Consider the following 14,851-nt stretch of genomic DNA (forward strand, 5'->3'; position numbering starts at 1 on the left):
TGCCAAGGGATATGTAACCAAATATTAACATTGCTGTACGTATACTTTTGACCCAGCAGATTTGCTCACACTTTCAGTAGAACCATAATAAATTCATAAAAGAACCAAACTTCATGAATGTTTTTTGTGACAAACAAGTATGTGTTCCAATCACTATCCCAAAAAATAAGAGTTGTAGAAATTATTGGAAACTCAAGACAGCCATGACAATATGTTCTTTACAAGTGTATGTAAACTTTTGATCGCGACTGTATATGCTCTGACTATGAAAACATGAGATGTATTAATAAGAAATCCTACATAGCCTGTAACCAATTCACAGCAATAAACCAGGGACGAGTGTACTTTACAACATGAAATAGTTTGCAAGATGCATTATTACCAATAATAATAAGAAAACTTTTTGTTTTTTGAGTGCTTTCCACAATTATTTGGTGAGTACATCCTAACATTACTGCAAATATAATGCTGTGGGGCTGTCTTGGTTGACAAGACTCTGCAACATTGCGTGGACATCGGGGGCGGTACCTCTGGATTGGCAGACTGAGGTGGTGGTTCATCTCTTTAAGAAGGGGAACCGGAGGGTGTGTTCCAACTATCGTGGGATCACACTCCTGAGCCTTCCCGGTAAGGTCTATTCAGGTGTACTGGAGAGGAGGCTACGCCGGATAGTCGAACATAGGATTCAGTAGTAGTAGTGTGGTTTTCATCCTGGTCGTGGATTTGTGGACCAGCTCTATACTCTCGGTAGGGACCTTGAGGGTCCATGGGAGTTTGCCCAACCAGTCTACATGTGCTTTGTGGACTTGGAGAAGGCATTCGAACGTGTCCCTCGGGAACTCCTGTGGAGAGTGCTCAGAGAGTATGGAGTATCGGACTGTCTGATTGTGGCAGTCCGCTCCCTGTATGATCAGTGTCAGAGCTTGGTCCGCATTGCCGGCAGTAAGATGGACCCGTTTTCAGTGAGGGTTGGACTCCGCCAAGGCTGCCCATTGTCACTGACTCTGTTCATAACTTTTATGAACAGGTTTGGTGGCTGCAAGATTAGGTCTCCACTTTTTGCAGATGATGTGGTCCTGATGGCTTCATTTGGCCAGTATCTTCAGCTCTCACTGGATCGGTTCGCAGCCAAGTGTGAAGCGACTGGGATGAGAATCAGCACCTCCAAGTCCGAGTCCATGGTTCTCACCCGGAAAAGGGTGGAGTGTCATCTCCGAGTTGGGGAAAAGGTCTTGCCCCAAGTGGGGGAGTTCGAGTATTTCAGAGTCTTGTTCACGAATGAGGGAAGAATGGATCGTGAGATTGACAGGCAGTGAAGCGTCTTCAGTAATGCGGACACTGTATCGATCCATTGTGGTAAAGAAGGAGCTGAGATGGAAGGCAAAGCTCTCAATTTACCGGTCGATCAACGTTCCCATTCTCACATATGTTCATGAGCTTTGGGTTATGACTGAAAGGACAAGATCACGGGTACAAGCGGCCAAAATTAGTTTTCTCCGCCGGGTGGTGGGGCTCTCCCTTAGGGATAGGGTGAGAAGCTCTGATATTCGGTAGGAGCTCAAAGTAAAGCCACTGCTCCTCCACATCGAGAGGAGCCAGATGAGGTGGTTCGGGCATCTGGTCAGGATGCCACCCGGAGCCTACCTGGGGAAGTGTTTAAGGCAGGTCCACGGGGAAGACCCAGGACACGTTTGGAAGACTATGTTGTCCGGCTGTCCTGGGAACGCCTCGGGATACCCCGGGAGAAACTGGACGAAGTGGCTGGGGAGAGGGAAGTCTGGACTTCTCTGCTTAGGCTGCTGCCCCCGCTACCCGACCTCAGATAAGCGGAAGAAAATGGATGGATGGATAGATGGATTCTAACATTACTGCAAATATACTATATATTTAATGGGGCAACATTGTTGAGCAATAATTACGATGTTCAAATGTCTGAATAAATGAAACTTGAACGAACATCAAACATTACAACACAAAAGTTGTTTTTTGCATGTTCTCGATGTTCTGTGCTGCTGCAATTATTACGACAATTTCTTGTGGATTTTGTTTCTGTTTATTGAAAATATTACATAGTCTAATTTGCATAATTGAAGTATTTCAATTACTAGTCTGTTAAACTTGTTAATTCCATAAAAAATTAAAATGATTGTTTTTTCCCCCGACACCATATCATTAATAATGTGAGATAAACTACAAAGAGAAGCATATTGACAAATAAGATGCAGACGAATAAAGTTGTATTGTTTAGATACAAAATGTGAGTTGTTGACAACACCATTTTGTAAATGTTCTTGCCAAACAAACTTGATATAAGATACGAAAATAAGTGTTACAAAAATGAGTGGCTCTCAGAAAAAAAAAGATTGGAAACTCCTGCTATAAACATGAAATGTTCTAATCATCTTCATCGTGCGTGTGTGTGTGTGTTGTTAATTTGTTCATAGAATGATGAACAATTTATTGAAAAGTACAAAGTCAGTGTGCAACTCTGCTCTTTTCTTATTGTCATCTTTGCCAACAAGAGTGTTCAATAAATGTAAAAGTAATGTAAAATGCTCATTTACTTGTGTTATTCATCATTTATATGTAAATCACTTTGTTTATTGTGTGTAAAATTATCATTATTCTTCATAAAATAGGTTGTGTGTTCATATTTTTGGATATCCGGAACTGAATAATTTGATTTACATTATTTATTATGTAAAAATGTATTCAGTTTTTGATACAATAGCACCTTAGTTCCAAAAAGTATTTCTGAACTCTTGTTTTGATTTTTGCTCACTTTTTAGCTCCCACGGGGCTCTCACGGGATCTTACAGGGCTCATAAAAAGTGAATGCACATGGGTCACGGCCAATTAAACCAATTCATAAATAATAGATTGTAGTTCTGTGGGAAAGGCTAAAATGCAATAACTAATGCAAATGCCACAACCCAACAACATGAAGCTACACGGCAACAACAATGAATGACAACAGAAATCACGTTTGTATTTGTTGTGGCCTTTGCAATATGGTGATCTTTCTCAGCCATTGTAATCAAAAACTAATATAAAGGCTTACAAAGCAAAATAGTGCAACAGTAAAGAAAATTATGACTATGATGTGAGAGCAGGTCATATAAAAACAAATATTGTTTTCAAGTGAGACATATTGTTATGTGTATAAAATAGTTTATGCCATCTGAGTTGTTTTCCTTACATCTACAAATTACACACAGCCACAATATTAGGTTCACGAGGAAAGAACAATTCAGCTTTCATATAGATAATAGTTGCAATAGTGGCCGACATTAATTTCACAATATGATTGTAATTGTAATTGAAGTGCATCATTCCAATGTCTTCACTGTAAGGAATAACAGGGAGAAGATGACCGGTTACAATAAAATGGACAGTACTGTCACATCAGAAGGAGGATCATTAATTATATTTATCAATAAATCAACTTAAAGACATTTTGAGTTTTGGTGACAATACTGTCTTTTTTAACACATTGGATGATTTGAATGAGGGGGTGGAGGGTGTAAATATAGTGGGCAGCAGTCTTGGATGTGACAGGTGGGTATTCACAAAGTATCTCTTAAAGGAAAAAATATGATTAAAATAACAAATAAACTGAATGAGATGATTGTACTTTGTGAATGTGGGAATCTAACAAATAATTGCAGGTTGACAACATTGACTACCTCATCCTCCTGTGTGTCCTCTGTTGGTGAGGACTGTCTGCTTGTCTGTGCAGCTCCTTGGTTCTTCCGCCGGATGGAGTTACGCGATTCATCTGTGATACTTTGAATCTTATTGGTGCGGCATTGCCCCAAAAACATGATGGCAGATAAACAGGAAAGGCGCCAACTGTTATTTTTTTGCCACTGATGGAGCTGATTTTTTGAAGGTTGAAAAACTAGTTTGTTTTTTTTAATACAAGGAAATGATGATGTCGGCAGTGTGCTGTTAATAAATCATAAATTATATCAACTAATTGCAACATGTTAAAAAGGAAGGAACAGAGACAACAGGTGAGAGTTGTTGTACCTCTCTCTCCCTCTCGGTCTTGGAAAGCTGCATTTGTTTCAGCATCTGTGAGCGCTGCTCCATCACCAGAGTCTTCTCATAGGTGAAGGCTGAGATGTCGTTATCGTGCTGCACACAGGAAGAAATACACATCACCACCACACTTTACAACTACCAGTGTAGTTGGTTCTCATTTGTACGACGCAGGAACAAAAACGTAGAGTAAAATGAAACACAACACCACCTTCCTATTGGTGAAAAATGTTGTCATCAATCAATCAATCAAAGCATGAACAGCTGTTTGGTTGCAGAGGGGAGAGTGAAAGGGGAGCCACTAGTGCAAACATGTGGGCAACTGCTTCAAAGACGCCAATCATGTCTTTGAAAACCCAACACATGCCTGATTTCCCTTGAAATGTTCAATAATATTTTACAATATTTGTCAATTCATCTTTCTTGAGGCCCTTTACTAATGTAAAAGTTGAGCCTCAAAGTCAAAAAGGTAAAGAAGCATTTACCATTTCTACCACTTCCACCTCTGCATTCAGTCGCAGGTGGTAGAGGAAGGTCTGCAGATCTTTCTTCATCTGAATACTGTTGTCATCCATCTGGGCCACAGTGAAGATGCGCATCTTACACTTCCTCCACACCTGAAAAAAGAGAAAACGTTTAATAAATGTGCTTGAATTTGTGTACCGTATATTCCGGACTATAAGCCGCTACTTTTAAGGCTTATAAGAAGGAGTCGCTAATGTAAGGATTTTTCTTTGCTGGCAGCCATAATAAAAATAATTGTATAAAATAGACTAACCAAAAAAATTAAGAGGGGTGTTTTATTGTTTGTGCTATGGCACCATCTTTTGGACGAGTTCGCCCACTGCAGCTGCTGCAGTGTCCTTCCATTTACCGGAAGTGCAAAAATGTAATCATTCAATGATCTTGAAAATTTGAAGTATCAGTACCAGCTGATACTGCCTCTGTAACTACTTTGTTTTGGATCGATTCAAATTTGTAGTATTAAAGTTAAAGTTAAAGTACCACTGATAGTCACACACACACACACACACACACACACACACACACACACACACACACACACACACACACACACACACACACACACACACACACACACACACACACACACACACACACACACACACACACACACACACACACACACACACACACACACACACACACACACACACACTAGGTGTGGTGAAATTATCCTCTGCATTTGACCCATCCCCTTGTTCTACCCCCTGGGACGTGAGGGGAGCAGTGAGCAGCAGCCGCGCTCTGGAATTATTTTGGTGATTTAACCCCCAATTCCAAACCTTGATGCTTGAGTGCCAAGCAGGGAGGTAATGGGTGCCATTTTTATAGTCTTTTGTATGACTCGGCCATATCCCCCATCCCGAGTCACCACTGTACATGAAAACATCCATAATATCATGTGGTGTGATGTCAGCCAAGCACACACAACCAAAACCCCCTCACCTAAAATCAATGCAGATGTTGCAAAAAAAAACATTATTGTCTGTCATAAAGTGAAGGTGATGTATTATAGGGCACATACATGATGGCATGTGAGGCGTATATTACCAACCAAAACTTAAACGATATCATATAATATCCTCACATTAAAAATATACTGTATTTCAGTTCATCTTGAAGTCATTCCCGACATTAACAAGTACATGATGTCAATCTTGGTACTAACTGAGAAAAATGCAGTATTTTGAAATACACACACATGCAAACCCACCTTGTGCTGTCGCAGCAGGAAGGGCAGCAGCATCAACATGCCTCCGTCATGCACCACCCACCACACGTCAATGGTGCCCTCGCCCAGGCGGTCCTGGTTGGTTGGGAAACTGTCCACGTTCTTGGCCACAAGCAAGGCTTGGTGGGCAGATGTGGTCTCCCGTATGCTCTCTGGTTGGATGATGAAAAACAATATGAGAACTTCTTCCAAAATAGGTGTGTCCCAATTCAATATTGATCCAATATCAGCAAAAAAACTAAAACAGTATGTGATGTTTTGTGCTTGCGTGTAAAATGTGTGATATAGTCTGCAATACTAGCAGTCCTGCAGCGTGTTTATTTGTGCAAAGTTGGACGGCCAGTTAACATCTAAATGTCCTCCAATAAGCACACAAGGTTGATCTTTTCTTGTATTTTAGTCAAGTCATTTAAAAAAGGTAAAGATGGTAGGCGATAGGGTACTAGGAGCTAGCAGCTACATAACAGCAAAGCCCACCAGCTAGACATATGTAATAAGTGGGCACATTTGTCATTATAAACAAGTATCACATAATTATAGTTGCATATTACTTAAATACAAAGTATCCAAGGCAAAAGCGTATTACAAAGTATCCAGTAACAAACGTGTCAGCATCATTTAAATTGACAGAGTCATCCATCCATCCATCCATCTTCTTCCGCTTATCCGAGGTCGGGTCGCGGGGGCAGCAGCCTAAGCAGGGAAGCCCAGACTTCCCTCTCCCCAGCCACTTCGTCCAGCTCTTCCAGGGGGATCCCGAGGCGTTCCCAGGCCAGCCGGGAGACATAGTCTTCCCAACGTGTCCTGGGTCTTCCTCGTGGCCTCCTACCAGTCGGACGTGCCCTAAACACCTCCCTAGGGAGGCGTTCGGGTGGCATCCTGACCAGATGCCCGAACCATCTCATCTGGCTCCTCTCGATGTGGAGGAGCAGCAGCTTTACTTTGAGCTCCGCCCGGATGGCAGAGCTTCTCACCCTATCTCTAAGGGAGAGCCCCGCCACCCGGCGGAGGAAACTCATTTCGGCCGCTTGTACCCGTGATCTTGTCCTTTCGGTCATAACCCAAAGCTCATGACCATAGGAGTCATCAGCTTAATTTAAATAATTAAAAAACAATTACCAATCCTCGCCAACTTAAAAACAGCATAAGTCCCTTCCAGACGGTTAATAATAGGTTAGTGTTTTTCATACCCACTAATGTTCTCTGCTTGACTAATTTCTCTTGATCAAACATTTTCTAACATTAGACAGTACAAAATATTACAAGTGTATATGATGTTTAGTGATATCGTATTGGATTAATATTGGTAACATATGGGCAGTGAAATAGTTCTATCGGGACACCACTATGAATAGACCACATTTTTTTCCACAGCATGCATTATCAATCATTTGTCAGCCATCCACATTCTGCATTTAAACCTGTGAAGTTTCTCCATGATTGTGGATCATTTGATTGCTTCCAGGTTCCGGGCCAGGCCATTAGGACCGTGTTATGCTTCATGCCTCCCAACCCGGCTGACTGGATCAGATGAGAGACGCCATCTCGGAGGTTGGAGGACACGACAACATGGCAGAAACCTTTGGTCCGCTCTGCCGACATAGAAGACTTGATGTTCTGAAAATAAATTGGTCAGGAAAAAAATAACACATGAAACACTTGCTTTTAGACTTTACATCATCAAGATTCAGTGATTTTAAATAAGACAATCGTAACATTTTAAGAAGTTGTTTATTGACATGCCAATATCAGATTATATTGACATGCCAATATAATGAATAAATACAGTAGTACCTCAGGACACACGTCTGGGGTTCTGTGACACACCTTTTATATTGAAAAATCATGAAGTTAATTAAAATAAATTTAATTGGTGGTTGGCCCCAAAAAACTCACAATTTTACCAACTGTAACAGCAACATCAGCAGCAGCTTCTCCATATTTTCATGGATAAATGTCCGCCGTTCAGATATTATTTTAAACACTTGACTGGCGTTATGAACTTATTCTGCTTTAGTATGGTGCAGACTAGCAGGGCTACGCTCCAACTGCTTCGCCAAGTTAGCTACACAGTCGATCATGTTTTTGATTATTTCTTTCTTTAATGTAATGATTATCAACCAGATTTTCTTCTCATCACTGTCCTTCACACATACTTTCTTCCTTCCCATGCTTGGAAAAACCAAGTTATGTCCATCTCTAGCTATAGGCTAATGCTAGCAAGTAAGACCGGCTGTTTTGATCGGATCTAACGAGGTTCACTGTGACATTCGCTCCGCCAACTCTTAACTCCTATTTTGCTTTTAACCTGATATTGCATAACAAAAAGATGACAGACAGCTCATATCTTGAAAAAATTGTAATCTGGGATTCTATTCTGAGGAACTACTTTATTGTAAAAGTACTGGTTTGTGCTGTATTACAAATAAAATTAACTGCAAAAATGTGTAAGCCTTTAATCTGAATTAACTTTGTATGATATTTTAAATTTATTGAGATGCATCTGCATATTTTAAGACATTTTATTATTAGTGGTATTTCTATGTTTATTCTGCCTTTTTGCTCCTTTTAAAAATGTTGCTGCTGTTTTAGTACATTGAAGCATGTTTTTAGCATTTTTGTCACAAATCAAACTTGATGCAAACAAAACTACAGCAGAATGATTGAGGAAAATAATTTAATCATAATTATTTTGCCGCATTACTGTCACATTGTAAGTTTTTTATGTTTAATTTACTTTTTCATCAACTCATAATGAATAATTTTGATATGACTACCAATACTATACATGTTTAGTATAAAATGTATTTTTTATATGTTGAGTCTAATTTTTATAATCTATTAAAAGTCACATGACTTAAAATAAACATTTCAACCAATCAATCAATGTTTACTTATATAGCCCTAAATCACGAGTGTCTCAAAGGGCTGCTTTGTAATTCATTGTTCAATATAGAATCAGAAGAACAACAAATATATTGCTTTGCCCTACGCACTGAAGAAGTGACAAATATATACACAATGTATATACACAGAATATAGACAGTATATGTATATACAGAATATATACAGTATTTTGGGAAAATGCATGAAAGCATTTTAGCCGTGAAGTGGTGTGATGATTGGTGGAAAAGTATGCACATGTAGAGGATGGGGAGGAGTTGATGGTCAGAGTTTGCTTCCCCACATATTTAAAAATTACTTTTGTCTGCTTTAAATTGTAAATAATTTGTTTTAGAAGGTAAATTATTAACCTACAGAGGGAAAAAAATGCTGCTGCTATGAATAGAGCACAGGGCCTTGTCTTACCGGTCGAGGTTTAGATAGTGCTGTTGTGGAAGTTTAATTTAGTAAATACTGCATACTGTATGCCTCTAATTGTTGAGTAAAATGACATTTAATATGTTTAATAGTGTCAAAGGCACATTAAAGGGTTAACAGTAGCAAAAATGGGAAGTTTTGGGGCTTTTTATGGGTGTGCCTATTTGTGTTTAATCTACTGGGATGTACTGAATGACATCATAGGACATGATATACTTTATATGACTTTACAGATTTTATTATAGTAATACTGATGGTATTTGTACTATACCTGTTCTGCCTTCTTTGCCTCTGTCTCTTTGGTCAGAAAGGTTCCCTCGAGTACATTCCCAACTATTGTGAGACCTTTTCCCGCCTTCAGCTGAGAGGTGAAGGACAGCAGGCGAGGATGTTTAACTGCTTGATCTGAGTCCAGGTTCAAGAGCACCAACAACTGAGGCCTGGATAACAAAAAACAAAAGAAAAAGTCAAGTTTATTAGCAGTGAAGAAAGATTATTGTTTACATCTAACACAAAAAACAACTGTAAGGAGAAATCCAGGTAGAGAATCTAAAATGTGTAATTTACACACATAATAAATTTAAACATGACCTCCAAGAAATAAAGAAATATAAACTACCTCCAGTTTTTGGTGTGTGGGGGAGCTTCCTCCAGACGAATGAGGGCAAAGCGAGCTGCGTTTAGTGACAATCCACGAATGCCATCCCCCCATTCTTTCTCTGCCCTGATAAAACAAACACATTGTTATTGTAAATATTAAATGAGGAAATACAATACATTTTAAAGGGGAACTTCACTTTTTTTGTGAATTTTTGACGAGCAAGGAAACAAGGAAGCAGCTGATCAATCGATCATGTCAACATTGGCGCATAAGCTCGGGATCACGGCGCCATTATAAATAGCTTTTGTTTGTGTTAGCACTTACAATAACAATATCAAAATACTAGATCAATATTCAAGTCACGAAATGTAAATGGATTATTGTTTTTTTATTGGGTTTTATGCGCGTAATAGATGACCTCCTATTGGCTCCGCTTATTTACGAGTTAGAATGCATTTAAAAAAACACATCCGTCATATTGTCTTTCTTAATGATTGTGAACGATAGGCAAAATTCCCAAAAAAGTGCAGTTCACCTTAAGCATGTAAATAAATGACAACTATACAAATATGACTGTATTTACTATAAAGATTATACCCCCATGACAGATTATTTAATGGTTGAACATTGAAAACAGTTTGTTTACAGTTCATGTGTTCATTATTCCTTCTGATATACATGCGCAATAGTGAGGGATGCACTGATTACTGAAGGATGCATTGATTCACAAAACACAGAATAAAAATGTGTGTGTAAAATGTGCGTGACGCATTAAACAAACATTTTTGATAGAATGTCTTTGAATTTTAGTATAGCTTTCTATCAGACTTCGTAGTCACTAATGTGTAGCAAGAAAAGTCCTTCTCACCCTCTGTATTCAATATACTTGTAGATGCAGCTAGCGATGGCCATGGCAACGATGGCATAATACCAGGAGGAAATGAACATGAGAGCGAGACACAAGCTCATTCCCAGGAAGGACAGAGTCCTGCAAAAGACAACAGCAATGAGCAAGTCTAGTGTACTAATTGTTCTATTTATAGAACAGTGTCATGTTGTTGCCTCATTAGTGGATAGAGCATTTTGGACTGAACAGCTGAGAGGCTTAAAAGTGGAGTAAAATGATGAAATGGACAGGACACAAAGGTGTTTTCAGAATTAATCTTAAAGGCCTACTGAAACCCACTACTACCGACCACACAGTCTGATAGTTTATATATCAATGATGAAATCTTAACATTGCAACACATGCCAATACGGCCGGGTTAACTTATAAAGTGCAATTTTAAATTTCCCACTAAACTTCCGGTTGAAAAAGTCTATGTATGATGACGTATGCGCGTGACGTCAATCGTTGAAACGGAAGTATTCGGACACATTGCATCCAATACAAAAAGCTCGGTTTTCATCGCAAAATTCCACAGTATTCTGGACATCTGTGTTGGTGAATCTTTTGCAATTTGTTTAATGAACAATGAAGACTGCAAAGAAGAAAGTTGTAGGTGGGATCAGTGTATTAGCGGCTGGCTGCAGCAACACAACCAGGAGGACTTTGACTTGGATAGCAGACGCGCTATCCGACGCTAGCCGCCGACCGCATCTATGATCGGGTGAAGTCCTTCGTCACTCCGTCGATCGCTGGAACGCAGGTGAGCACGGGTGTTGATGAGCAGATGAGGGCTGGCTGGCGTAGGTGGATAGCTAATGTTTTTAGCATAGCTCTGTGAGGTCCCGTTGCTAAGTTAGCTTCAATGGCGTCGTTAGCAACAGCATTGTTAAGCTTCGCCAGGCTGGAAAGCATTAACTGTGTAGTTACATGTCCATGGTTTAGTAGTATTGTTGATTTTCTGTCTATCCTTCCAGTCAGGGGTTTATTTCTTTTGTTTCTATCTGCAGTTAAGCCCGATGCTATCACGTTAGCTCCGTAGCTAAAGTGCTTCGCCGATGTATTGTCGTGGAGATAAAAGTCACTGTGTCTGTCCATTTCGCGTTCTCGACTCTCATTTTCAAGAGGATATAGTATCCGAGGTGGTTAAAAATACAAATCCGTGATCCACAATAGAAAAAGGAGAGAGTGTGGAATCCAATGAGCCAGCTTGTACCTAAGTTACGGTCAGAGCGAAAAAAGATGCGTCCTGCACTGCACTCTAGTCCTTCACTCTCACGTTCCTCGTCCACGAATCTTTCATCCTGGCTCAAATTAATGAGGTAATCGTCGCTTTCTCGGTCCGAATCGCTCTCGCTGCTGGTGTAAACAATGGGGAAATGTGACGAGCCTTTCAACCTGTGACGTCACGCTACTTCCGGTACAGGCAAAGCTTTTTTTATCAGCGACCAAAAGTTGCGAAATTTATCGTCGATGTTCAAAAGTTGCGAAATTTATCGTCGATGTTCTCTACTAAATCCTTTCAGCAAAAATATGGCAATATCGCGAAATGATCAAGTATGACACATAGAATGGATCTGCTATTCCCGTTTAAATACAAAAATGTCATTTCAGTAGGCCTTTAATGGAGGTGCAGATGTGTGTTGGTGTGGGAGTGGCCTAAAATGCTCAAACATCAATTATCTCAATAGTTGGAGCTCTAAACGGTTTCTATGGACTACAAGGTTTAGAATGATCTGTTTGACATCAACTTTCACAGACCAGTGGTAATATTTGAAGCGTGGTCTCCAGTTGGGCGTTCGCAGTAAAGTCTGGACTGCACAGGCCAGGTTGACGAACAAGTAGCACATAAGGAAAAACCTGTTGGAAAACAATAGCATATCATTTTTATCATCACAATCTTTGCTGTATGAAATATTGCATCAGAACGAGGGAGTCCAACAGGCACAGACATTTTTTTCTGTGTAGCTCGTTTTTATTGGCCCTCTGCATATTGTAATAAAACATTTATTATAACTAACACATATTATTCCGTTTGACTAATATGCTCTGTCATCTTTAACACAAAGTTAAGATGTGAATGTTTAGCATATATTGCTACATACACATATATATATATATATATATATATATATATATATATATATATATATATATATATATATATATATATATATATATATATATATATATATTTATATATATATATTGTTGGGGACGGCGTGGCGAAGTTGGGAGAGTGGCCGGGCCAGCAATCTGAGGGTTACTGGTTCAATCCCCACCTTCTACCATCCTAGTCACGTCCGTTGTGTCCTTGAGCAAGACACTTAACCGTTGCTCCTGATGGGACTGGTTAGTGCCGTGCATGGCAGCTCCCGCCATCAGTGTGTGAGTGTGTGAATGTGTGTGAATGGGTGATTGAGTTCCTTAAAAAGGTAGAAAAGCGCTATACAAGTACGACCCATTTACCATATATACTGTATATATATACATATATATATATATATATATATATATATATATATATATATATATATATATATATATATATATATATATATATATATATATATATATATATATATATATATATATATATACACACACACACACATACACATGTATATATATATTGATCCTACATTACATTATTTTATTTTTAGCGTCTTAAAAGTGTTTTTGAAAATGTGTCAAAGTTGCCATGATACTTTCATTTTCTGCATGGGACCCTCTGCTTTAAGCTTTAGATGCGTGAAATGATTTCAGGGAGCAAAAATGATGCAAAGAAACCCACATGGAGAGGATCGGTGCAACAGCATCCAAAGAAGCAATAAGGATTCCAATCTCACAGATCCCGGCAGTCAGCAGGAGAGCCCAGGTAGGTTCTCCGTTAGCCTTCCCATGTCCAAACACCTAAAAGTAGAACATTGCAAAGTGTGACAAAAAGTGTGTTCCTTGCACTGGAGTTGGTGATACTGCACATGTTGGTACCGCTCCTATACCAAGTAATTAAAATGTTTTCAAGATCAGCAAATTATTTTGTCCTTTAGCCTTTAATTTGTTGGAAAAAAACTACTATTTTCCCCCAGCCCCCGTGTCCAAGAACCTTAGTAAACCAATCTATATAACAATATGAACAACACAACAAAAACACAAATATTTGTGAAATATACCTAGAAGAGAATGAAAACACATCAACCTCATCACCCTCGTATCAATCAGATAGTGATTATCGATACTATAAAAAATTTATCTGCCCACCCGTACTTTGCACATTAGGCCCTCACCTGTAAGAAAGGTACAATGCCGTCTCGTGCGATGGCCTGTAAGAGGCGCGGTGCCCCGGTCAAACTCTGCAATCCTGCACCACAACAGGAGAAGAAGGAGCCAATGACAATCACCCACGGTGAGGGCCAAGACAGCGTGCCGATAACGAGGTTTCCTTTCACAGAGTCGCCAAACCTACAAGAAAACAAAGTTAGCTACACAATGTGAGGGAACGGCATGTTGCAATTGTTCCAATTATCTCATTTTGTAAAAAGGATTTGGTATAACTATTATCATCCATCCATCCATTTTCTACTGCTTGTCCCTTTTTGAGGTCACGGGGGGTACTAATATTAGTGTGTTTTTATACTTTGTTGAATTGTGTCGCTTTTTTACAGCTTCACTTTTTTGTCACAGATTCCCAAAACACATCCAAGACGTTTATTTCATAATACCACAACCACATTTTCTTGCAAATTTTTTTCAACAACATTGTTTCAGCTTGTGATTTTACGACTGTGTTATTAATATTTTAAGGGTTGTTTGTAACTGTGGCATATGGTAACGTGTGGTCACATTAAGTCATGTATTGTTATTTTTTCAATGAACATTTACGTTGGGAGTTGCATCTCCATTTTACCACAACTGGTACTTCCCTTCTCAAAACAGGGATTCTCCTCTTGGCTTCAGGCAGACGGAAGCGAGAGAAAAAAACAACACTTGTTGTCTACTTTATCATTTGTGTGTCCTTCACAGGACCACACATGGTCTCTACAGACCTCATGTCCAGCATATTACATGTCTCATCTGATGCTATTTTTACACATGTGACTTTAGTAAAACTGTGTGATTTTGCTTTTATTTTAAAGACCTAATTTTACTAGCTACATGATGCGTTTGTCAATTGGAAACTTCCCTTTAAGTTCTAACCCATGGTCTCAAACATTGGGTAACCATTGAGAGAAACCAAGAAGGC

General features: G+C 39.3%; 1 protein-coding gene across 6 annotated transcripts in view; it reads right to left on the bottom strand.

Moving 5' to 3' along the window:
• The window catches only part of slc12a7b (solute carrier family 12 member 7b), a 148,623-nt gene that overhangs the window by 17,790 nt on the left and 115,982 nt on the right, over window positions 1–14,851 (bottom strand). For 4 of the 6 annotated variants that reach the window (XM_062021515.1, XM_062021519.1, XM_062021520.1 and 1 more), the window contains exons 12-22: window positions 13,896–14,070; window positions 13,403–13,521; window positions 12,370–12,468; window positions 10,591–10,710; window positions 9,741–9,845; window positions 9,393–9,561; window positions 7,222–7,417; window positions 5,783–5,952; window positions 4,530–4,661; window positions 4,033–4,140; window positions 3,687–3,794 (exon numbers count right to left, since the gene is read on the bottom strand). In XM_062021515.1, the coding sequence (XP_061877499.1) occupies window positions 3,687–3,794; window positions 4,033–4,140; window positions 4,530–4,661; window positions 5,783–5,952; window positions 7,222–7,417; window positions 9,393–9,561; window positions 9,741–9,845; window positions 10,591–10,710; window positions 12,370–12,468; window positions 13,403–13,521; window positions 13,896–14,070 (1,501 nt within the window). The remainder of the gene's footprint in view (window positions 1–3,686; window positions 3,795–4,032; window positions 4,141–4,529; window positions 4,662–5,782; window positions 5,953–7,221; window positions 7,418–9,392; window positions 9,562–9,740; window positions 9,846–10,590; window positions 10,711–12,369; window positions 12,469–13,402; window positions 13,522–13,895; window positions 14,071–14,851) is intronic. The other 2 variants (XM_062021517.1, XM_062021518.1) reach the window with 1 other exon arrangement.

Source organism: Entelurus aequoreus, linkage group LG15, assembly GCF_033978785.1.
Source record: "Entelurus aequoreus isolate RoL-2023_Sb linkage group LG15, RoL_Eaeq_v1.1, whole genome shotgun sequence".
NCBI lineage: Eukaryota > Metazoa > Chordata > Actinopteri > Syngnathiformes > Syngnathidae > Entelurus > Entelurus aequoreus.